Genomic DNA, 26,599 nt, shown 5'->3' on the forward strand with positions numbered 1-26,599 from the left:
TATAAAGTGTTAGCACATGGAATACGCTATTTCGTCTTGATTAGCTTATTATGTGCAAACCAAATACATTTAAGGAACAAAAATACTGTTGTTTAAATTTAAAAAATAAATCTCATCTGTGGTAGGTCACGCATATATTTTTTCAGCTCCACTTAGAACCTGAGGTGAGGTTGTGTTCCCCAAATTCAAAGCATATCGACCGCCATAAAGATGGTAAATGTCTTGAAGTCATTCGGCGCCAGCCATTTTCAGAAAAGTACCAGCCATTTGTCTTTAGGATTCGGAGGCCTACAGGATATTGTGTTCTGTGATTATGTACATCCCCTCTGTACCAAACGAAAGGATGGACTCTCTCCTTTCAGCAGCCTCCATTTTTCCGTTATATAGTTACGTGCTTTTTCTTTTTTCTTTTTTTCTTTTTGGGGTCATGTCCCACAGAATATAGAGATAATTGGCTTTTTTTGTGAAAAGCAGAATTTATGCAACAGTAACTTTGATGCTTGCATATTTCTTTTGCTTTTTGTCACACCTCGGACATCTGAAAGTGTTTTCATAGTATGAATCTAGCTAAAACAACATTTAGGAATGGCTTTTGATTGGCAAATAATCATGTATTTAGCTGTATAATGCTGCGAGTGACGCAAACTCCCCGGAATCCATGTCAGTCATGACGCTTCGTGTTGTTTCCTGGCTGTTGACGTGGTCCTCGTCATACAAGATGTCAGTTATACATATTTCTGACACGAACACGCAATTGTGATAACTACTACAATACATACTCTGCACTTTATCTCTTCGAGTGTAAAAATGCGCGCCGCCATTTTTGGCCCGCAAACGTTGGTGTGCATACAGTCGAGGCTGAGAGGGCAGTTTGTCAAATCTAAAATGTTGCGTCGCCTCCCTCTGCTGGCGGTTTTCGTTCTAAAGCAAATGAAACCCATGTTGAAAATGACAGTGCAGTTTTTAGATCAGACTCTTCGCCGGCCAATCAATCCAGTGGAAAAAAAAAACGGATTTGACGAGAGAACTTGTCAACAGTCGGGAATGTATTGATTCCACTTGACAAGTTGATTCCAGTGTCAACTGCACTGAATGAGTTAATCAGGTCAGGCAATTGACAGTGGCCTGTGGGAAGCACTTACCCTTCAGTCAGTGAACCACACACTCTACCAACTGAGCCGCTGCCACCGTCACTATTGCACCTATGTCTTTTTGAGCGTGTTGATGTTGATTTCAAAATGCCACGGGTCATGCATTTCTCACGCGATCAGAAACCGCTGGGAATCTACTGAATTGGAGTCGAGGAATAATCGCAACAAAGTCATTGGGTCATGGTGAGAGGCTGCACCATACCCTTCCTCTCACATGGTTAAAAGAAGAAGCCAGCAGCGTAGAATTCCGCCGGCTCTGGGGTTTACCTAATTAACTGGTGTTAGGTGTAAATGGGAAGGCCTCTTTCTACATGGTAACAACAGAGATAAGCTGCAGTCTTGCAAACCCTTAGGCTTTACAGACGCTTGACCTGAGGACACAAGGTACTGACTGACACACAAGGCGTTGTCTGGCCTAATAAATTAGAGTATAGAGCCATACAAAACATCTGTAAACAAAGAGTGCATTGAAGTGTATCAAATGAGATGCCAAGTGGATCAGAACTCCTAAACAGGTTGCTAACTTGGATTAATATGCTATTCTCTGTAAATAACGTCTCCATAACGATGCTGTATAAAGAAGTTAGAGGTTAAACAACAGCCAGCAGTGATTAGCTGCTGTCGACTGCTTGAATTGACAGTTTTATGAAGATCAAATGACCGCTTACACCATCTTTTAATGGCCGTTAGGACTGTCTGCTTCTGTCACCACACCCAAGTACTCCAAACAATGACAATGCTGTGATGGTAATCCTGACAATTTCCCTGTTATTTTGCAGGTCACTGCGAGAGGATTCGCCCCATTGTTGCAGTTTGCCTACACGGCCAAGCTGTTACTCAGCAAAGAAAACATTCAAGAGGTCATCCGCTGTGCCGAATTCCTGCGCATGCACAACCTAGAGGATTCATGCTTTCGTTTTCTCGAAGCTCAGCTGCTTAGTGAGGAGAGCAATGTGGCGGCTGAAGGCATCAACTCCGAGAATGAAAGCATGCAGTCGGTAGCCGAAAGGCCCTCCTCCCCGAGGATACGACGCGCCGGTGGTCTCGCCTCCTTGCAATGCCCTGGCGAGGATCGGCTAGCGATGACTTTACCAAGTAACTTCACAGACGGCCGATTGGACTTCGATCGACGTCGAGGATCAGACCTGCCGAGATGTCCTAAGTACAGGAAATACCAGTTGGCTTGCAACAAGCACAATAATGATTTCTCTTCACACACCAGTACCTCAGGTTTTGCTAGCACAACAAAAGAGAGCAGCATTAGTGGGGGAGTGTCAGGTCAGGACAGGATGTCTTTGGCACAGATCAAAGTTGAACCACAAGCAGAGGAAGAGGCCATCTCATTGTGCCTCTCGGGGGATGAGCAGGACATCGGGGATAAGGACAGTGAGTCAGCAATGGAGATGGATAATCCCATGTCTACAGAAATAATCAAGAGAACCAAGTCGGCTTCCTGCGTCCAAGCCTTATTTCAAAAAGGAGTGGACCTCCCCAATCCACCCATGACATCACAGCAGCTCTTTGCCAACAGGCTTGTCTGCCCCCAGGACAAGGGTAACTCTCAGGGAGATCACAAAAAAGACTTCAGAGCTTTCGCTGGGGAGTTCAGTTTCTCTTTAATATCCCCCAAGAACAAAGACAATTTCACTGCAGGTCTGTCCCTCAAGTCCACGTCCTGTGATGAAATCTGCAAACAGGAAGTCGAGCTTGATCGACAAAGTGTCATATTTTCCTCAGGAGCCTGCAATCGTCTCGTAACACCGGCGCATTCCTACCCTGGTGGGAATTCTTTTGAGATGGAGCTCGCTGAGCACTCGCCAAAGGGAATGCGTCCTGCAGCCAGTCAGTCGCTTCCGACCTCCCAGGGCGATTCTCCCAGCGCCGCCTCCGCTGATCCCCAACTGCTGTGCCGCCCGCGGCCGAACACCAGCTGCCCGGTTCCCATAAAAGTGTGCCCACGCTCACCGCCTTGTGAGACACGCACCAGGACATCCAGCTCCTGTTCCTCATACTCGTATGCAGAGGATGGCAGTGGAGGTTCGCCATGCAGCCTGCCTCAGTTTGAGTTTTCGTCCTCACCTTGCTCCAACATGGCCCGCTGCCTCAATGTGGACCAGCAGGACCAAAGCGTAGGGGATGTCCTTTTTAACCAGGGGCAACCCAAGATCAAATGTGAACAGTCCTATGGCACAAATTCCAGCGATGAGTCAGGTTCCTTTTCAGAGGGAGACAGTGAGTCCTGCACTGCACAAGAGCGTGGCCCAGAGGTGAGTGCAAATCTGCATTCGGAGTCTTCAAAACATCGCGTATTTGACACACTAGAGGAGGCTACCTCACGTATAGCAATTCAAGAAATTCAATGAATTTCATTCATCGATATATTGATTACCCGTGTATTTGCAGAGATTGTTGTGCTGCTTTGACACATGTTTGCTCTGTCCTTTTCATTGATACAGCATACTGTACATGTGAGAAGCGGCAACTCAATTCAGTTTTATTTGTCCTGCGCCCAATCACAACAGAAGTTGTCTCAGCACAGTCTCCACACGGAGCAGGTCTAAGACTCCACTCCTCACTCATTAAAACATTCAACTGAACTCCACACGAGCAAGCGAGCGATCGAGTTCAAGGGGGGGAAAGAAACCTCGAGCAAACCCGAGACTCGGCGCGCCTCAACCGGTTGGGTTACCGAGTAGAAAAGGAGCGACACGGAGAGTGACGCAAATAGAGGAATAGACAGAGAGCGCAAAAGAGAGAGGCAAAGACAGACAGAAAGAAAGAGAGATTGATACAGAGAGAGAGGTGCAGTTTTGTTTTTGTTTTCTACTGTAAAATTGCATTTTTGCCACTGGGCTTGGAGTTCTGTGCTGTTGTAAAAGGCGGTTGTCTCGTTGTCTCTCCGTGGAGGAAAAGGTATCGGCTTATTGGTCACGTTCACCTCGTGTGTTTAGCGAACCCAATTCCACACGAGGACATTCGCAGCCAACGGCTTCACGACAATCAAATACTGCATTGATTGAGTGATTACAGGCTAGAGTTTAACTATATGGGAAGCCGACGTCACAGTATACTCAGAAGCGACATTACTTGTAGCGCTACATTAGCTACGTAGCTCCTGAATGTGACTTAGTGTAGCTGTCCAACAATTGTGGCTAATCGTTCAAAAAATGCAGTACATAGTCATGAAGTACGGTGGCCTGGAAGTGCAAAACGATGCAGTGCAGGACACGCCCTGCTCTAATATTATTGGCTCCGGGACACGCGCCGTGGCACTAATGATTGGCCGCCGTATCCCGGTAGAACACGCTCTACTGCTTCCAGACGCCCTGAACAGCGAGCCCGTGTAGGCGTTTGATGCTGTCCATACAATATATTGTACTTGATCACATTTCTGCAACCATAAAAAGATAGATTCAGCGTAAAGGAAGAAGCAGGTTGCTAAAGAGAGAAGATTTTGGCGAGAATTCAAGGGAAAGTGTCGATATTTGAAAGGAAGATCGCCGGCTCCGTTCATTTGAACGTACATTCTGGTCACAACTTCGCTTTTCCATCCATGGGCACATTCATTATACATTATGAATATAATTTGATGCTTTATATACTATTTACATGGCTTGAGCCGAGGTGATGCGGCGGCATAGCTCGCAATCCCGGACGGAAATGTATTTTCACCGCAGGGGAGAGCTTCTGTGCATTTTGATTGAATGTAAGATGAGACGTTAAGACGTTTGTTTTCTGAAATGTAGAAGTGTTTCGTTTTTTGGAAATGAGTTTCACAATTATATGTTATATTGTTTTGCACTTCCAGGCCACCGGAGTGAAGTCCGTACGCTGTGAATTTGTCAAGTTGGAACTGTTACTTCTGGTCAAATATATAGACCGTAAACTGAAAGTTGATATCTTAATATAAGCTGTTATTATCAGTGGTCAATTACAGCCTATAGCGTGTCTATTAGTAAATGAACACCATATCACACGCATCAACTGATGTACGGAGTTGCTGAGCTGGCACATTGAGGAAGGAGGGTCTCCTCTACCCACAAGCGGGGGCCAAGCCAGCGAGCCCATCCCGCGGGGGAAACAGCCAGGGGGACGCCACCCGCTCCCCCGAGCCCAACCGAAGTGCCCCGACCGGTCCCAAAGGGAGGGGAGTAGGCATCGGACCACCGCCCCCCACGCGAATTCCACCGCCATCGCCAACCCCGGAGAGCATGGAGGCCCACCCACCGACAGGGCCCAGCGCAGGAGCCAGCTGCCACTTGAAAAAGGTCACAGCCGGCCAAAAACAAGCCCATGTTAAGCGCCCGTCGAGAGCAATGACGGCCCGCAACCGTCACCCCCACTCACCAAAGGATGTGCAAATGTACAGCGGCTGAAATAAGTATTTAACGTCACCATTTTTCTCACTAAATATACTTCCAAAGGTGCTATTGACCTGAAAATGTCACCACGTTGGGAACAACCCAAGTAATCCATACATACAATGAAAGTAGAACAAATGAGCTCTGAAATTAGGTTGTGTGTAAACATGTGAAATGACACAGGGAAAAAGTATTGAACACATGAAGAAAGGGAGGTGCAAAAAGACAACACCTAAAATCTTTCACTCATCAAACAGCAATCAAGCCACTTTTCAGAGCAAATCAATATGTTTGTTCGGTCCTAATTGATGGCCTACAAAAAAGGTCTCATTGCCGATGTGTGAGCCAAGACACATCTCATGATGGGTAAGAGCAAAGAGCTGTCTCAACACCATCGCGAACTAATTGTTGCAAAACATAACGATGGCATTGGTTAAATCTAAAGCTTAAATCTAACCTTCTGAATGTTCCAGTGAGCACGGTTGGGGCTATAATACGTAAGTGGAAAGCCAATCATACCACCATAAATTTGCCTCGATCACGTGCTCCTCGCAAGATTTCTGACAGAGGAGTGCAAAGAATAATCTGAAGGGTTGTGCAAAAGCCAAGAACTGCCTGTGGTGGAGGGCTTCAAAAAGACCTGGAATTAGCAGGTACTGTTGTCACAAGGGAAACAGTGAGTAATGCACTCCGTCGCTATGGCCTGTAAGTACACTCACCACGCCAGACCCCATCGCTGGAAAAAAAATGCATGTCAAAGCTTGTTTAAAGTTTGCTGAACATCATTCGGACAAGCCAGTTAAATACTGTGAGAATATAGTCTGGTCGGATGAGAAGAAAATTGAACTCTTTGGATGCCATAATGCACACCACGTTTGGAGGAGAAATGGCACTGCACGCCACCCTAAAAACACCATACCAACAGTGAAGATCGGAGGTGAGAACGTGATGGTGTGGGGCTGCTTTTCAGCAAATGGTACAGGTAAACTTCACATTATTGAAAGAAGGAGGAATGGGCAAATGTAGCGAGACATTCTTGACGAAAATCTGCTGCCATCTACGAGGATGATGAAAATGAAACGAGGGTGGACATTTCAGCAGGATAATGATCCAAAACATACTGCCGGGGAAACTCTCAATTGGTTTCAAAAAAAATAAATAAAGCTGCTCGAATGGCTCAGCCAAGCACTGGACTTGAATCCAGTCGAAAATCTATGGAAAGAACTGCAACTCAAGGTCCATAAAAGAAGCCCATGGAACCTTCAAGAACTGAAGACTGCTTGTGTGGAGGAATGGGCCAAAGTCACACCAGAGCAACGCATGCGACGTGTTCCTCCACACAGGAGGCGTCTTGAACCTGTCATTGCAAACAAAGGCTTTTGTGGTGCATTAAAAATTTGCGGGGAAAAGGTATGGCGGGGCAAAGAGCAGGCCGGAGTGCTGGAACACCTGGCCAAGTGTCCTCCCCAGCCGGACACTGCCCTCCCCCCACTGACAGGTGTATGATGCATTAAAACTGGAGGAGCGGCAGGGCAGAGAAGGGGGACGACCAGACCGGAGACCAGCGCAGATGTGCCGGTACTGGGGTCGGCATCCGCCTCATCATGCCTCATGCCGGCCTCTCAGGGGACCCCGAATGAGATGTGAATGTGCCCAATGTGCATTACGTGTACAGTGTGAGCAATAGAAATGTGCAGAGTATGTTCAGTCCAAACTTAGACCTCCTAACACCGCCTCTAAGTTGTGGCGCAGGGATCTATTGAAATTTTGGTGAATTTGATCGGTGCACATGCAGGCAGAAAAACACGAGGTCCTCGGACGTGTGTGGTGGATGACAACAATGGGCATCCAAACCTCTTTATGATTGTAGAAATCATTTCATTGAATGTGTTATTATTACTAATTGTAATCGTTATTACATTTTCTTTTAACTCCACTTAGTGGCTGGCGCACCACAACTGGGGTTGGAGTCAGGGGTGGAAACGAACGGTCGTTTGAGGGGATGTAAATCAAGTGAGGTCCACGGACACGTTTTAAGTCGCCAGCGATTATTTACCAGCTCATTCTGTACTTAATAATACCGCTAACGTTCAACGGTCCAGTCTCTTCCGCATATACTGAATGATGTCACCATATGCGAGACTATTTGCACCGCTTGTTAGTCATAGTTCCACATACGATACTGTTTAAAAAAAAAAAAAAGTTCTACAATTCGAAGCTTCCAGTTACCGGTATGCCATTTTACTATGCCTCAATTTGCAAAACAAGGGCCATATATAAAGTGTGGAAGAACTTGACGGCACCTTGACCTCTACACATTCCACAAGTTCTAAACAAATTACCAAAAATCTGGTATAAAGCTGAAAAATGTCATAATTATATTGTATCATATCATATCTTTATCATATCATATTAGAAATACAGTGGGTATGGAAAGTATTCAGACCCACTTTAATTTTTCACTCTTTGTTATATTGGAGCCATTTGCTAAAATCATCGAAGTTCATTTTTTTCCTCATTAATGTACACACGGCACCCCATATTGACAGAAAAAAACGGAAATGTTGAAACTTTTGCAGATTAAAAAAGAAAACTGAAACAGATTGAAACTGAAATATCACACAGCCATCAGTATTCCGACCCTTTGCTGTGACACTCATATATTGAACTCTGGTCCTGTCCATTTCTTCTGCTCATCCTTGGGATGGTTCTACATCTTCATTGAAGTCCAGCTGTGTTTGAATGTACTGCTTGGACTTGATTAGGAAAGCCACACACCTGTCTATAGAAGACCTTACAGCTCACAGTGCATGTCAGAGGAAATGAGAATCATGAGGTCAAAGGAACTGCCTGAAGAGCTGAGAGACAGAATTGTGGCAAGGCACAGATCTGGCCAAGGTTACAAAAAAAATTCTGCTGCACTTAAGGTTCCTAAGAGCACAGTGGCCTCCATCATCCTTAAATGGAAGACGTTTGGGACGACCACAACCCTTTCTATAGCTGGCCGTCAGCTCAAACTGAGCAATCGGGGGAGAAGAGCCTTGGTGAGAGAGGGAAAGAAGAACCCAAAGATCACTGTCTCTGAACTCCAGCGATGCAGTCGGGAGATGGGAGAAAGTTCTAGAAAGTCAACCATCACTGCAGCCCTCCACCAGTCGGGGCTTTATGGCAGAGTGGCCCGACGGAAGTCTCTCCTCAGTGCAAGACACATGAAAGCGCGCATGGAATTTGCTAAAAAAAAAAACACCTGAACGACTCCAAGATGGTGAGAAATAAGATTCTCTGGTCTGATGAGACCAAGATAGAACTTTTTGGCCTTAATGCTAAGCGGTACATGAGGAGAAAACCAGGCACTGCTCATCACCTGTCCAATACAGTCCCAACAGTGAAGCATTGCGGTGGCAGCATCATGCTGTGGGGGTGTTTTTTAGCTGCAGGGACAGGACGACCGGTTGCAATCGAAGGAAAGATGAATGCGGCCAAGTACAGGGATATCCTGGACGAAAACTTTCTCCGGAGTGCTCAGGACATCAGACTGGGCCGAAGGTTCACCTTCCAACAAGACAATGACCCTAAGCACGCAGCTAAAATAGCGAAGGAGGGGCTTCAGAACAACTCCGTGACTGTTGTCGAATGGCCCAGCTGACTTAAACCCAATAGAGCATCTCTGGAGAGACTTGAAAATGGCTGTCCACCAACATTCACCATCCAACCTGAAAGAAATGGAGAGGATCTGCAAGAAGGAATGGCACAGGATTCCCAAATCCAGGTGTGAAAAACTGTATTAGCTCAAAAGTAGCTGCTTCTACTAAATACTGAGCAAAGGGTCTGAATACTTATGGCTGTGTTGTATTTCAGTTTTTCTTTTTTAATAAATCGGCAAAAATGTCAACAATTCACTTGTCTTTTCTGTCAATATGGGGGTGCTGCGTGTACATTATTGAGGGGGAAAATGAACTTAAATGATTTTAGCAAATGGCTGCAATATAACAAAGAGTGAAAATTTTAAGGGGGTCTGTATACTTTCCATACCCAATGTATGTTTTATCACTTTGGATATCCGATGACCGCTGATACCCGACACGTGTGTGTGTGTGTGACTTTTCCAGGTGAAGCTCCCTTTCCCAGTTGATCAAATCACAAATCTTCCACGGAATGACTTCCAAACGTTGGTGAAAATGCACAAACTGACCTCAGAGCAGCTCGAGTTCATCCATGATGTGAGGCGGAGGAGCAAGAACCGCATCGCTGCACAACGCTGCCGCAAAAGAAAACTCGACTGTATCTTGAATCTGGAGTGTGAGATCAGAAAACTGGTGAGTCCATGTATCTCTGCCAACACTTTCTCGCTTCATGACACATCTTGCCACTAATTTTGAATAAAAAGTCGTGGCGCGCTGTGCCCTCTAGTTGCCCTGTTTTCGTGTACAGCTTTGTGGCTCCTCCTCCAGCAGTGTTTTGTTTTGGCAGGGAGAGCAGGGCAACAACTGAACTGGCATACTGGCCAGTGCAAGTAAAAATCCCGAGATGTTTTTTTCTCGTCAGAGAATCGTATCTAATTGATTGAGAGCTCCTACTTTTTGCCTTCAGCCAGCAACTTTTCAATTGAGGAGGTTTTCGCAAAAGACAGTGGGCCCGATTCACTAATAAATACGTAGAAATGTTCTCACTCTGCAAAATTACGCAGCGTCACTGTCAGAGTTATGAAACGTGCGTAGCGGCCAATTTTCTTCACGCTCGTGTCTATGTTAATGAAACAGAATTCATTGTAAATGACGGGCTCGTGACCGGGGTGTCCTATCTGCATAACCTGCGCCTCCATTTCCCTTTAAAAGGGAAGCTAATGCATGGAGGTGTTTTTTTTTTTTTTTTTTTTGAACATTCAAAATCTTGAGGCATTTGTAGTTAGTAAGATTCCTGAAATTGCGTTGGAAGCAAAAGGAAACATGCTGACCGGAGTGCGTCATACTTCACAACTGCGGCGGTGTTTGTGTAAATAGATCCATTTACACATACAGAATCACAGAAGAAAAAAAAAATGTATATTAATCAGATCGTTGTCGGGATTAGGAAGATTACCGAAGCCTTGGAAAAACTTGAGGGAATGCGGCCGCACGGTCTCATCGCACTTCCTCGTTCGAGTGACCAAGTCATCTCCGCACGCAGACAGCTGGAGAAGAACACACATAAATCCACGTGTCCTACTATACAAGGCAGTACTTGAAGGGCACGGGGGTACAACTGATGAGAAGTGCCCTTTTAATTGTTAATTAGGACAGTCAACTTGATGCTTTGAGTTATTATCTCTATTGCTATTATTATGGTTTTGATATTTATTGATATTGAGGGGGCGGCACGGTGGCCGACTGGTTAGAGCGTCAGCCTCACAGTTCTGAGGTGCGGGGTTCAATCCCCGTCCCCGCCTGTGTGGAGTTTGCATGTTCTCCCCGTGCCTGCGTGGGTTTTCTCCGGGCACTCCGGTTTCCTCCCACATCCCAAAAACATGCATTAATCGGAAACTCTAAATTGCCCATAGGCATGACTGTGAGTGCAAATGGTTGTTTGTTTCTATGTGCCCTGCGATTGGCTGGCAACCAGTTCAGGGTGTACCCCGCCTCCTGCCCGATGACAGCTGGGATAGGCTCCAGCACGCCCGCGACCCTAGTGAGGAGAAGCGGCTCAGAAAATGGATGGATGGATGATATTGAGGGACAACTTTCTGAGACTCGAAACAATGTACAACCCCAATTCCAATGAAGTTGGGACGTTGTGTTAAAGAATACAATGATTTGCAAATCATGTTCAATCTATACTTAATTGAATACACTGCAAAGACAAGATATGTCATGTTCAAACTGATCAACTTGATTGTTTTTCGCAAATAATCATTCACTTAGAATTTCATGGCTGCAACACGTTCCAAAAAAGCTGGGACAGGTGGCAAGAAAGACGGAGAAAGTTGAGGAATGCTCATCCAACACGTGTTTGGAACATCCCACAGGTGAACCGGCTCATTGGGAACAGGTGGCTGCCACGATTGCTTCCCTGAATTGCTCAGTCATTCTCAGGCAAAGATGGGGCGAGGTTCACCTCTTTGTCAACAAGTGCGTGAGAAAATAGTCCAACAGTTTAAGGACAATGTTCCTCAATGTACAATTGCGAGGAATTTAGGGATTTCATCATCTCCGGTCCATATCATCATCAAAAGGTTCAGAGAATCTGGAGAAATCACTGCATGGAAGTGGCAGGATATAGATGGACTGATTCAAAGTGGAAAAGTGTTCCGTGGTCCGACGAGTCCACATTTTAAATTCTTTTTGGAAATCGTGGACGTTGTGTCCGCCGGGCCAAAGAGGAAAAGAACCATCCGGACTGTTATGGACGGAGAGTTCAAAGGCCAGCATCTGTGATGGTATGGGGCTGTGTTAGTGCCAATGGCATGGGTGACTTACACATCTGTGAAGGCACCATTAATGCTGAAAGGTACATACAGGTTTTGGAGAAACATATGCTGCCATCCAAGCAACGTCTTTTTCATGGACGCCCCCGCTTATTTCAGAAAGACAATGCCAAACCACATTCTGCACGTGTTACAACAGCGTGGCTTCGTAGTAAAAGAGTGCGGGTACCAGACTGGCCTGCCTGCAGTCCACACCTGTCTCCCATTGAAAATGTGTGGCGCATTATGAAGCGTACAATACAACAACGGAGACCCCGGACTGTTGAACAGCTGAAGCTGTACATGAAGCAAGAATGGGAAAGAATTCCGCCTACAAAGCTTCAACAATTCGTGTCCTCAGTTCCCAAACGTTTATTGAATGTTGTTCAAAGAAATGGTGATGTAACACAGTGGTAAGCATGACCCTGTCCCAGCTTTTTTGGAACGTGTTGCAGCCATCGAATTCAAAATTAACGATTATTTGCTCAAAACAATCAAGTTGATCAGTTTGAAGATTAAATATCTTGTCTTTGTAGTGTATTCAGTTAAATATAGGTCGAACATGATTTGCAAATCATTGTATTCTGTTTTTATTTATGTTTAACACCACGTCCCAACGTCATTGGAATTGGGGTTGCAAATCGATGAATAATTCCACCAATCGTGTTAACTGCACAGTCCAACAGTGTTTGTACAGTGTTAAAGGTTGCACAGAAATATGGCATTTTTATTCCAGTAATTTTATGAAGAATTTGTCCATTTTCAGGGACTCATTAGTAACTAGCTCATACTACCTGGAATTTTGCAACATCATTCATCATCATTCATACTGTAGCCTATATGAGAAGAAAACTATTTCAGCGTGGTATCTGGCAAGTCTATCATAAACTAGATATTTGTGTAAAAGACTGAAACTAAATCATGAGGTTACATCTCATGAGCATGTATGTTCATGTTACATTTGTTCCACAGCAGCATCTAATTGCCAATAAGTGACATTCGATGTGCTAAATGTACATTTTTCGCAAAGAATCATAATTTATGTTGAGAGATAAATTCGCACTATATTAAACGTGAGCACTAAATTGTATATAAATGGAATGTAAAGTATTGTTTTTGATTGTCATCATCCGTTTATCATTCCATTTTATACCGCTTCTTTTCATGGGGGTCTTGGGGAAGCTGCACCCTATCCCAGCTTCCAGATGACCATTCACACTCACATGTACACCTGAAGTCAAGTTTATTTCTGTAGCCCTTAGTCACTAAAGCGTCTCAAAGAACTTCACAACTTCGCAGGTAAGTCTAATAGAGGAAAAATGAGGAAAAACTCCTCACTGGTGCTCGGACTCGCCCCTTGATACCCCAACTGATATTCGTATGAGCTTAGCTGCTGGTTAGCGGTAGCTCTTGTCAATCATCTGCCACAATGTGTTGAATGAATCTTGCATAACTTTAGGGCAATGATGAACCGCAACTGTCACCCCCACCCAGGCCAACCACCTCCCCAAAGGATGTGCGGATGTATGTGGTGCCTTAAAAATACTTGTGGGAAAGGCATGGCGGGCCAGAGAGCAGGCCGGAGTCTCTGAACACCTGGCCAAGAGTCCTCCCCAGCCTGACACTGCCCTCCCCCCAATGACATGTGTACGATGCGTTAAAACTGGAGGACCGGCAGGGCATAGAAGGGGGGCAACCAGACCGGAGACCAGCACAGATGTGCCAGCCCCCAGGGTTATTTTTTGCAAATTGATTCGATTAACGAATACATTCTTTCCAGACCTATTCATCTCACAGTAGTACATAAGTTGATAACACAGTCTACAGTACAACGGTCAGTAATGGATCAATAGGTCTAGTATGATGATTTGTTCTTCCTAATGAACTACGGATGCTGTTAGTGTCCGCCATAGCGCGAGTTAGCTAGCCTTGGACTTACAGAATAAACAGCCATTCTAAAACGCTCACGAACCACCTGTTTCTCGGCCTGCTCTATGTTGAACGCAGAGCTGAAGTCCACCAACAGGATCCTCCCGTAGGTCCCTGCGCCGTCGAGGTGTTCCAGAATGAAGTGCAGTCCCGTGTTGACTGCATCATCCACAGACCTGTTTGCTCGATAGGCAAACTGCAAGGGGTGCAACAGGGTTCCTGTGACACTCTTGAGTCAGAATCATCGTTATTTTGCCAAGTATGTCCAAAATAAAAACACAAGGAATTTGTCTCCGGTAGTTGGAGCCACTCTAGTACGGCAACAGACAGGTCAATTGACAGAGAACACTTTGGAGACATAAAGACATTGAGAAAAACATTGAGTCACTGAGCAATTTTTTGACAATTGTGCAAAAAGATGCAGAGTCCTCTAGCACTTAGAGCAGTTGGAATGACTAATATTGCAATAGTCCGGTGCAATGACCATTGCGCAAAGGGCGCTGAGACTTCAAGGAGTGTATGCGGTTTAAAGTGATGAGTAGCACGATAGTCTGGGACAGTGTTGATTGTGCAAATGTTGCAGAGACTCCTCAGTCAGTGTGCAAGTGGAGCAGATGCTACTCTGGCATGAGTGGCCAGTATTGGTCAACAACAGATATGCAAATGGGGCAGCGTGGCGAGATAATTACAGTGCGTGCACGAGTAATGTATAATTGGCCCCACAGAAATGTGACAACAAACTCAAGACAAAAAAGCTGTTTAAGAAGTTGATGGCAAGAGGGAAGAAGCTGTTGGAATGTCTGCTAGTTCTAGTTTGCAAATTGTCGGTAGCGCCTACCTGAGGGAAGGAGCCGGAAGAGCCGGTGACCGGGATGTGGAGGGTCCGAGAGGATTTTGCACGCTCTTGTCTTAGTTCTGGCAGCGTGCAAGTCCTCAAGCGTGGGTAGGGGGGTACCGACAACCCTTTCAGCAGTTTTGATTGTCCGTTGCAGTCGGAGTTTGTCCTTTTTTGTAGCAGCACCAAACCAGACTGTGATGGAAGAACACAGGACTGATTCGATGAGTGCTGTGTAGAACTGCCTCAGCAGCTCCTGTTCCTCAGAAGCCGCAGGAAGTGCATCCTCTGCTGGGCCTTTTTTAAGGACGGAGTTGATGTTGGTCTCCCACTTCAGGTCCTGAGAGACTGTAATTCCCAGGAACTTGAAGGTCTCGACGGTTGACACAAGGCAGCTGGACAGCGTGAGGGGCAGCTGTGGCGAAGGATGCCTCCTGAAGTCCACAATCTACAGTCTTGAGCGTGTTCAGCTCCACGTTGTGTCGGGTGCTCCACCGCTCCAGCCGCTCCGCTTCCTGTCGATTTGCAGACTCGTCACCGTCTTTGATGAGGCCGATGACAGCGGTGTCGTCTGCAAAGAGACGCTGAGCGTGGAGGAAAGGAGTTCAGGGATGATGGTGTTGAACGCTGAACTCATGTCCACGAACAAGATCCTCACGAAGCTCCCTGCGCTGTTGAGGTGTTCTAGGTTGAAGTAGAGTCCCATGGAGTGTAGCGGCGCGTGTCCTGGAGCCAATAATATTGGGAATCCTAATAACGCGTTAAGGACATTGGAGCCATATTGGAGTAGACACAGGGTGAGATTGAGTGAGGAAGCCTTGGCACAGCGATTTGTTTGTTTGTTTGTTTGTTTATATTGATGCACACAGCGAGTTGAGAAAAATATCAGTTACGTCATCAATGAATCAATATCAATCGGTGGACTTTCACCATATTTACATCAAGTACAAAAAATCTGAGTCCGTTCAAGCCCTTACAGTAGTTAAAGTCAAGTATGTGTGTGTGCATTTCTACGAATACAGGTGTGCGAAAAGGAGAAGCTGCTTACGGAGAGGAACCAACTGAAGGCTTGTATGGGAGAACTATGGGAGAACTTCTCCTGCCTGTCCCAGGAGGTGTGCAGGGATGTCCAGCTAAGCCCTGAACAGGTTCAGTCATTGCACCACTACTGCCCAGTCCTACGACCGACCAATTCCACTCCCGGCAATCACGCCGCCTACGATCCCAAGCCTTCAAACAGACCTAACACCACCAGCAACAAGCTCACTGCCTGTTTGGACTCGGCCACGCCTGAAAGGAACGTTCCTGATTCTCCCGGCCCTTTGGAGATCGACTCAGTGAGAAACGGGGAAGACAAAGATATGGACAGGCAATACATCAACTTGTACACCGATTCAGGGCTGGCCATGGAAAAATACAGTCATCAGACAGTGACGGTTGATTTCTGCCAGGAAATGACAGAAAAATGTACAACTGATGAGCAGCCACGGAAGGACTGTACGAAGTAATAGTATTTTGTTTTGAATGTTTTTGTTGAATTATTCTTATTTAATTATACTCTTAACAAACCTTCGGTCAGGGTTGTTGATACCCAGCTTCTACCAGTGTTCCCTTCAAAACGATATATGTCCGTATTTGTATTTATATTTTTCTTTTTCGTGAACAGCTGACACTAAAGTTGTTGTTAATAGTAGGACTTAGCCGTTCACAAGGTGAACCTCCTCTCTCCGAAGGTGGGAGCTTCTCACTAAACCTTTACAATGGTGCTCGATGGCCCCAGCAGCAACTTTAGAGTGGAGGTGCGTTCATGTCTTCACACGTCATCCATGGCACAAGGAGGAACCTCATTGGGGAAAAAAGGTCTCTCTATTTTAGGAGAATATCCATTTTGGTTGTCTTTTATACATGTTCCCCTTCTTCTTTCTACCAATCTGGCTCCATCTGTCTTCACTACCTCTCTCCGGCTCTCTTTTTTCTCGCGCTTTTTGCTGTCAGTGACCTTTTCATCTACATCTATTCAAATCTCAGGAAAGAAATACTGAATGTTTCACATAATTCATGAAAAATGAGAATACAGATTTTATACATGCAGACGTTGTCATGAAATTAGACTGTAAAATGGTTATGCAAAAATGTCTTGTATTTGTATTTCTGTACAGGCTGTAACATTCCTTTTTTGCCTTCTTGAGCTCTCAACGGAAAGTTTTTGCTGGCAGATACATATTTTCTCTCTCTAACCAGCAATACCTTTCATTGTTTGGATGTTAACTTTGTGCTTGTTTGACAAAATGTAAATAGTGTGAAGCATGATGACTGTATCAGTGACTTTGTGCAGGTGCAGACTTAGATGAGGTTTTTTTTCCCCACCAAGGATACACAGAGGGCATCTTATTGCTGAGGGGAAATCCTTGCATTTGCAGTCTCATATACAGTGCTCCGAAAAAGTATTTGCCCGCTTAAGATCGTCAGACAAATGTCACCCATGTAAAAATCAAATGCATTTTTTCCAATGGTGATTTTTATTTATTAAGGGAAAAGAATATTCCAAGCCCTGTGTGGAAAACTAATTGCCCCCCTTGTTAAATCATCGATTAACTGTAGCTAATCACATTTTGGAGAAAGCTGAGTTCATTTTCACTGAGCGCACCCAAGCCCGATGACCTCCAGACCTGTTCAATCAAGAAATCGCACAATTACCACCTGTCTGACCAAATCAAGGAAAAACTCAATCAAAGAAACTCAAGAACAGAAAAAAAAATAAATGGAAGTAATTGTCTATTATCAGTCAGGAAAGGGTTACAAAGCCATTTCTACAGCTTTAGGACTCCAGTGAACCACAGTAAGAGCCATTATCCACAAACGGAGAAATCGTGGAACAATGGTGAACCGGCCTCCAAAGATTACCCCGAGAGCGCAGCAATGGCTCATGCAGGAGGTCACAAAGGAACCCAGGACAACATCTCAAGAACTGCGGGCCTCCCTTGCCTCAGTTAAGGTCAGTGTTCATGACTCAACGGTAAGAAAAAGACTGGGCGACAATAGCATTGACGGCAGAGTTCCAAGGCAAAAACCAATGCTGGCCAAAAAGAACAAAGGGTTATCTTACTTTGGCAAACAAACCAAAAAAATAATTTCCCAACAATTTTGGGAGAATATTCTCTGGGCTGATGAGACAAAAGTCAACTTCTGGATGCCTTGTTAGGTTTAGAAGAGGCGCAATTACTTTTTCACACACGGTCAAGTAGCTTTGAGTAGTTTGTTTGACTTCATAAATAAAATCATTTAAAAAGCGCACTTTAGGTTTACTTGGGTTATCTTTGTCTGACATTTACATTTGTTTGATGAGCTTATCATTAAAGTGGGGGGGGGGGGGAAATAATGCGAAAAAAAAAAAATACGGTAGCTTTTCACAGCACTCTAGCGAATACCACAAGCAATTGTGGGTGCTCTCATTTCTCAGGAAATCAGCTTCACAGACACACTTGCATGCATACAGACACAAAACGACATTTCTTGGCACAAGCATGTCAAAATGTAAGCGCTACGTATCCGCATACCGGGAGCATAAATGTACATGTCAATACGTGTAAATTCAGTTCTAACCTTTTCAGTAGTTGAAGTGAAAAAAGCTTACGAGGGTTTGAGGGACGAGGTTTTGGCTCCTAATTTTTTCTGGCGAGTATTTCACGAAACTATTTGCGTACACCGTGTTTTGTGTTTCAGATGACATTAATCCACAATGTATGAAGGTGTAATTAGGGCCACAATCAAGCTGAAGTTTTGCCACAACAAAGCTTCAAATATTATCCGCATAAAATAACCATTGCAGTCCTTGAGGATCTGGTCAAGTTTGACGATAGTATAACTTTCACAAACAATGAAATACGATCATTAGCTTGACAAGTTGAATGTGATGCTACAAATCTTACTACATAGACTATCGCCTTTTTTGTTGGGTTTGTTTGATTATTTTGTGTATTCATTACAGCTTAATTCTCTAAAACGTTTGTTTCCCCTCAAATGAATATTTCGTTATTCAACCTAATTTGACTTCATTCTTGTAACGTTACATTTTATTTTATTTTTTTTCTTGTTTTGACTTGACATGTTTTTCTGCTGTGTGGCCCTCATACTCATTCGTATGAATGGAACAAACACCGCTGACAAGCAAGAAGGCATCTCCCAAAAATAGGAAACGAATCATGCAGGCACTTTTTTGCAATCCCCGGCACTCAACGCATGTTCGCAGTTCAGTGATGAATGATCTTACTCTCGCTTTCAGATGATCTCAAAATTTGGGGGGAAATGGGGGCACTTACAGTAAATAGGCACTTCTAAACTACCTGTCAAAGCATCAACAAACCTCTTTGTGTCACCAAGTACCATCATTCCCATTATTTGTCTTTGTTCAGGAATTGAATCATTCTTAATGGGATGTAAACAAAAAAAGTGCGTATGTGGTCATATTTATTGTGCGAATATTTCGGCATCCTATTTTCATATGCATGCGTTATGACGGTCGCTTGAGCCGAGCTGGTTGGTCTCGCATTTTTCTTTGTCTTTAAAATGACTTGAGAGCAATGAATTGATTTCAAAGGAGACCAGTTTCATAATTGTTTCATCATTTCTACAATTGAATTGGCCACTTGACAAAACCATCCAGACAAGGTATTAGTAGCTGTAGTAGTGAAATCAAAACATGAAAAATCCAAGTGAACAAGCATATATAGTTTGTCATGCACAAACATCGCTAAGCTTTTGCAAAATCCATGGACGCGTGTGGAGGCCAAATCTTTTGCCACCATTTCAAAGTGAGAGCATTGGATGTTAAATTCAGCAGAATAACTATTAATATCCAATTGCCAATTATTCTTAGTTTTTTTTTTATTATATATAATATTTTTCATACATTTCCATTTGTGCTATGAACAATGAGTGCCCACCGACAAATTATAACTAAATTGCCATCATAGAAAATATTTTCTTTATATTAATATAAAGATATATAAGGGGAAGTTAAAAAGTATTTAGCCCGATTTAATTTAACCAACTATTCATTGATTTTTTTTTCTGAATTTTGCATGGTTTGTAGTTGAATTAATTGTTTCTTCTTCTTTTCCTTTCGGCTTGTCCCGTTAGGAGTCGCCACAGGGCGTCATCCTTTTCCATGAGAGCCTATCTCCGGCATCCTCCTGTCTAAGCCCTCACGACATCCATCAACCTTCTCTTTGGTCTTCCTCTCGCTCTCTTGCCTGGCAGCTCCATCCTCATCATCCTTCTACCAATATACTCACTCTCTCTCCTCTGGACGTGTCCAAACCATCCAAGTCTTTGTCTCCAAAAACATCGAACCTCGGCCGTCCCTCTGATGAGCTCATTTCTAATCCTATCCAACCCGGTCACTCCGAGAGCGAACCTCAACATCTTGATTTCCGCCACTTCCAGCTCTGCTTCCTGTTGTCTCTAATCGGTCCATCATGGCCGGCCTCACCACTGTCTTCTAAACTTTGCCCTTCATCCTAGCAGAGACTCTTCTGTCACATAACACACCTGACACCTTCCTCCACCCGTTCCAACCTGCTTGGACCCGTTTCTTCACTTCCTGACCCCACTCCCCATTGCTCTGGACGGTTGACCCCAAGTAATTCAAGTCCTCCCCCCTCGCTATCTCTTCTCCCTGTAGCCTCATTCTTCCCCCACCACCCCTCTCATTCATGCACATATATTCTGTTTTACTTGGACTAATCTTTAGTCCTCTACTTTCCAGTGCATGCCTCCACCTTTCTAACTGTTCCTCCACCTGCTCCCTTCTTGCTCAAAATGTCATCTGCAAACATCATGGTCTACGGGGATTCCAGTGTAACCTCATCTGTCAGCCTATCCATCACCACTGCAAACAGGAAGGGGCTCAGGGCTGATCCCTGATGCAGTCCCACATCCACCTTAAATTCTCCTGTCACACCTCCAGCACACCTCACCGCTGTTCTGCTGCCCTCGTACATGTCCTGTACTATTCCAACATACTTCTCTGCCACTCCAGACCTCCGCATGCAGTACCACAGTTACTCTCTGGGTACTCTGTCATAGGCTTTCTCTAGATCTACAAAGACACAATGTAGCTCCTTCTGACCTTCTCTGTACTTTTCCATCAACATCCTCAAGGCAAATAATGCATCTGTGGTACTCTTTCTAGGCATGAAACCATACTGTTGCTCGCAAATACTCTCTTCTGTCCTGAGTCTAGCCTCCACTACTCTTTCCCATAACTTCATTGTGTGGCTCATCAACTTTATTCCTCTATAGTTGCCACAGCTCTGCACATCACCTTTGTTCTTAAAAATGGGCACCAGCACACTTTTCCTCCATTCCTCAGGCATCTTCTCACCCGCCAGAATTCTGTTGAACAAGCTGGTCAAAAACTCCACAGCCACCTCTCCTAGATGCTTCCATACCTCCACAGGAATGTCATCAGGACCGACTGCCTTTCCATTTTCATCCTCTTTAATTCCTTTCTAACTTCCCCCTTACTAATCATTGCCACTTCCTGGTCACCACACTTGGCTCCTCTGCTCTTCCTTCTCTCTCATTTTCCTCATTCATCAACTCCTCAAAGTATTCTTTCCATCTACCTAGCACACTGCTGGCACCAGTCAACATATTTCCATCTCTATCCTTAATCACCCTAACCTGCTGCACATCCTTCCCATCTCTATCCCTCTGTCTGGCCAGCCTGTATAGATCCTTTTCTCCTTCTTTAGTGTCCAACCTGCCATACATGTCATCATATGCCTCTTGTTTGGCCTTTGCCACCGCTACCTTTGCCCTGTGTCGCATCTCAATGTATTCCTTTCGCCTCTCCTCGGTCCTCTCAGTGTCCCACTTCTTCTTAGCTAACCTTTTTCCTTGTATGATTTCCTGTACTGTGAGGTTCCACCACCAAGTCCCCTTCTCTCCTTTCCTGCCAGAAGATACACCAAGTACTCTCCTGCCTGCCTCTCTGATCACCTTGGCTGTAGTGGTCCAGTCTTCTGGTCCAGTCTTCTGGACCACCGCTCCTCCTGTCCACCGAGAGCCTGTCTCAGCTCTTCCCGAAAAGCCACACAACACTCTTCCTTTCTCAACTTCCACCACATGGTTCTCTGCTCTGCCTGTGTCTTCCTAATCTTCCTCCCCACCACCAGGGTCATTTTACACACCACCATCCTATGCTGTCTAACCACACTCTCCCCTACCACTACCTTAAAGTCAGTAACCTCCTTCAGATGACATCGTCTGCACAAGATGTAATCCACCTGTGTGCTTCTCCCTCCGCTCTTGTAGGTCACCCTGTGTTCCTGCCTCTTCTGGAAAAAAAGTGTTCACTACAGCCATTTGCATCCTTGTTGCAAAGTCTACCACCATCTGTCCCTCCAAGTTCCTTTCCTGGATGCCGTACTTACCCGCCACTTCTTCATCACCCCTATTACCTTCACCTATTACCTTCTTTCACCTCAAGGTCACACCCCACCTGGGGGGCATAGCCACTAATTACATTACACACAACACCCTCAATTTCAAGTTTCAGCCTCATCAATCGATCTGATACTCTTTTCACCTCCAAGACATTCTTGAGCCAACCCCGACTCCATTTCTCTTCCCATCTACACCATGGTCAAATAATTTCAACCCTGCCCCTAAACTTCGAGCCTTACTGCCTTTCCACCTGGTCCCCTGGGCACACAATATATCAACCTTTCTCCTAATCATCATGTCAACCAACTCCCGAGATTTTCCTGTCATAGTCCCAACATTCAAAGTTCCCACATTCGATTCTGGGCTTTGTGCTTTCCTCTTCTCTTTCTGCCGCAGAACCCGCTTTCCACCTCCCCTTCGTCTTCGACCCACAGTCGCTGAATTTCCACCGGCGCCCTGCAGGTTTATGGACGTTGTTAACCCGGGCCTCGACCAATTCGGTATGGAATTCTTTGGACGAACGCTCATATTTCTTTGGCAAAGTTTGAAGCCGGATGCCCTTCCTGACGCAAGCCTCTGCCTTTATCCGGGCTTGGGAGCGGCCTACAGTCTGCACTGGCTTGTGCCCCCCATAGGGCTTTATTAGTTTAAAATAATTGTTTGAAGGTTTATTTTTTTTGTAAAAAAGTTTTGTTTAAGCCTGGCCGCTTCCTATCAAGCCAATTTGGAAATGACATCATTTTTGGATGCCCGTTCGAAGCAGGGAGCTGTGATTGAATTTCTCGCTTTGGAAGAGGAACCACCAATAAACCTTTTCTAAAGGTTGCAAAGTGTGCATGGGGTTGACTGATGTCATCAAAGGTGACTGTATGATCGTCTCTGATCAGTGCTAAGACCCTGGCACCATTCCCAGGATGAACCGCTGAAGATGGTCTGCCGCTCCTTTGCTTGTCATGGGAGTCCCTCAAAGCAGGCTCTTGTTCTTCACCTTGGCAGCTTCCGCCAGTGTTGCAGCAGTTACCTTGAAAAAGTAACTTCGTTACTTTACTGATTACTTGATTTCGAAAGTACCTAAATTAGAAAAAAAGCAGCTGTCAAGTGGCAGGAATATCACTTATCCGCAGTCCCCAAAAAGCATGAGCGTAACCGTACCCATGACTTGGTAATGTACGCCACACAAGTTACAGAATGATGTCATCAACATGAACAAATAACTGAAATATGAGTGTAGATGAAGCCACATTAAGCGAGCAACAGACTTGACACGGCAAATAGCCACCGAAATCGAAACCATTCTCAGTAGACTCTTAACTGATGGATGAGACAGACAGACAGACAAAGACAAAGACACAGACTGTAGCAACCCTGCCGGTTGTGTGGGGGTTCCGTGAAGGCAGCTGTGTGTGTGTGTGTGTGTGTGTGCACGCATCGTGTAAAACGGACCTTAGTATTGTCCTCTTTCGAGGAACTCCAAGTAGTGACTGTATTTCCAGTCGGAGTATGCCAATCACTCGTCGCTGTGCAGTGTGTTTGCGCCGCTGGCTGCTCGGGTACACGTGAGTTGTATGTAGCGTAGTATGCAAAGGGATGTTCAGATCTGGTTCTCGTGACCAAAACAGTAACTATTGGCAGCTAAATCAAAGCAACTGTAATCTGAGTACTCCAACATCAAAAGTAACGCGTCAGATTAGCTATGACGTCACCGGCAGCGTTACCGCCATTACTGGCTTCCGCGTACACATTTCGCAACCTTATGAAAAAGTTGCGGTTCCTCTCCCAAAGCAAGAAATTCAATCGCAGTCTGCACTCGGCTTCTGACGCTCTTCCAAAAATGACATCATTTCCAAAATGGCTGGCAGGAAGAGGACAGGCTTAAACAACACTTTTTTTGGTTTGTTTTTTTAAATAAACCTTCAAACAATGATTTCATCCAACTATTAGTAGGTTCAATTAAGTTGGGCTGATTACTTTTTGACTGACCCTTCAAAGCATATAATGCGTAATTAGAGACTTTGTCTTCAGAGTCATGAATAGATACACTTGTTAGAAAGGCACAGTGTGGACCCTACCGTGAGTAGGTCCCGGTCTTGTCCAGTCTGTTCCAGGTGCTCAGGTAATTTCCATTCTTTTTTTGGCTTTGAGATTTTTGGAGTGTCATTGTCAATAATCCCATTCCCACCTGTCGCATCCTGGAACGCAAAAGTTGCCTTCACCAAACTCTTCCAACAAAGATGGTGGAAGTACACAACTATACAAACTCCACATTCGTTATTCAACTGTATCCCGATCGTTTTGTCTATATCATGCATTCTGCTCGTGTTCATTCCGAAGTCTTTAAATTGCTTGTAATCTATTGGGGGGGGGCAACTGCAGTGTATTTGGAAATAAAAACAAGCTCGCTCACCCCTGCCCACAAATGAGGTCTGTTTGAAATGTCTTTACTTATCCAGTTGTTGTTTTTTAAGCCAGAAGTCAAAATCCATAAAAAATAGGACAGATTTCAGTTTTAGGATTGACACGATTTTACACATTAGACCATTGCTGTCTATATTAGAAGCATTTTATGAACCCATGTCCTAACCCTCTTCAAAGCGGCTCCATTTTTTTTCGGAATCCCAGAACACAGAACACATTGGTTTTGTTCAATTGATTGACGCACCGAATTCTTGGATTGCTGCATTTGTGATTCTGCAGGTGTTAAGTGGTTTCCATAAGCATGCGCAGTTTTTGCAATTATTACGTAACTTTCTTTCTCATCGTAAACTGCAAAAGTGTTGTTCAAAATGAAAGGTGTTCAAACTTGAGAAGTTGGCCTTTGGACATCTTAGTCGCATACTCCGACGTTGCTGACTGTCACAATTGCCTTTGACTCCAGTGGCGATCATTCCAATATTTTTGTTGTCCATACAGGAAGTAGATTATTCAGATAGCATCTCACAGTGACAAAGAATTGTCACAATGTTTTTTTGGTATATATATATATATATATATTTATATAGAGCTAGATTAACTTTTAGCGTTTTTGGATCTGTTTCTGAGAATTTTCTTTGGGCGGGATTTTAATCTCACTGAAATTCGAAAAAACTGGTGTCTCTGAACTTGATGCAACAACTGCACGAAGGGCTGCAAAAAGCGTCTCTCACGGGTCGTCCAGTGACCGAAGGGTCATCGGTTCGAATCCCAGTCACGGCCGTCCGCGTGTTGAAGTGTCCTTGGGCAAGACGCTGGCTTTGTAAAGTGCTGCGATGGTGTAGCTAAAGTGCCATAAAAGTGCAGAGTCCATTCACCATTTCAACTCGAAAGGTTATACAGGAACCAAAAACAAAATCTAAAACTGCAATCCTGGTTGGAAGGATACGCTGTGACTCTTGAGCAAAGTAGAGAAACGTTTACATGAGTCGCTTTCCAATACCTTAGAATTGCTTGATTCAATTTGACTTTGGTTTCCAATTTCGGCGTGAAGAGACGAGCTTGTCTTTATGGGAGGGGTCAGCGGGGTCGGCTACGTGGATATGCCTTAGAAACTCGCAGAGGCCATAGTTCACATCCAAACGAAGTGAGCCCACCCCCAAGTCACCAGTGCAACTTTCTCACACTGACCTACCTGTGAAATGACTCATACCTCTCATAACTGCTCACTGACTGTATCAACAAACTGCATCAGGTGTTTTTCTACATGGTTTTTACTCCGATGATAGGGACTATTGTTTACTAGCAGGTTTTGGTGCATCATTTATTGTCATAACTTGTAGTTTAAATGACGGCGTTTTTCTAGTTTTGTGTTGCTGGTGTCCATTTAAAAAGGCTGTAATGTGCTTATTCTTGTCATTTTATAATGCGAAATGCTGTCACAGTTTGACAACATTGTAAATATATTGTGAAAATTGAATTCATTTTAATTAGCAGTTGTATAAATTACAGTACTGTACCTTTTTCCTTTGTCTATACACCATTTCGCTTGATGAAATAAACATGCATATCACTGCTGTTTTTACACAACTTTATACCTGTCCATCATTACCCAAGTCATTTTTTAGTTTTGAAAACTGTGTTTTGCTACAAACAAACAAAGGCGCTTTACATCCATCCATCCATCCATTTTGTACACCGCTTATCCTCACCGGGGTCTCGGGAATGCTGGAGCCTGTACCAGCTAACTGGGGGCAGGGGGCAGGCTTGCTAACCATTCGCAAGGCACAGATACAAAAAATAACCATTCATACCTACGGACAGTTTAGAGTCTTCAATTAACCTACCGTGCATGTTTTGGGGATGTGGGAGGAAACCGGAGTACCCGAAGAAAACCTGGGTCCTCAGAACTGTGAGGCGGATGCGCTAACCGGTCGGCCACTGTGCTGCCCGCTTTACATGAATTATACAAATTTCAAAATCAATCGATCCTGCCCGCCGCTTGTCCATACGACACAAACAC

General features: G+C 44.6%; 1 protein-coding gene across 6 annotated transcripts in view; it reads left to right on the top strand.

Annotated features, from left to right (window-relative positions):
• Nucleotides 1–26,599, top strand: part of bach2b (BTB and CNC homology 1, basic leucine zipper transcription factor 2b) — a 92,434-nt gene that overhangs the window by 57,384 nt on the left and 8,451 nt on the right. For 3 of the 6 annotated variants that reach the window (XM_061753723.1, XM_061753726.1, XM_061753725.1), the window contains 3 exons: nt 1,931–3,418; nt 9,622–9,828; nt 15,738–26,171. In XM_061753723.1, coding sequence (XP_061609707.1) covers nt 1,931–3,418; nt 9,622–9,828; nt 15,738–16,223 — 2,181 coding nt within the window. In that variant the 3' untranslated portion in view covers nt 16,224–26,171. Of the gene's footprint in view, nt 1–1,930; nt 3,419–9,621; nt 9,829–15,737; nt 26,172–26,599 lie in introns of those variants that run through there. The other 3 variants (XR_009785423.1, XR_009785422.1, XM_061753727.1) reach the window with 1 other exon arrangement.

The sequence above is a fragment of the Phyllopteryx taeniolatus genome, chromosome 18 (genome assembly GCF_024500385.1).
Source record: "Phyllopteryx taeniolatus isolate TA_2022b chromosome 18, UOR_Ptae_1.2, whole genome shotgun sequence".
Classification (NCBI taxonomy): domain Eukaryota; kingdom Metazoa; phylum Chordata; class Actinopteri; order Syngnathiformes; family Syngnathidae; genus Phyllopteryx; species Phyllopteryx taeniolatus.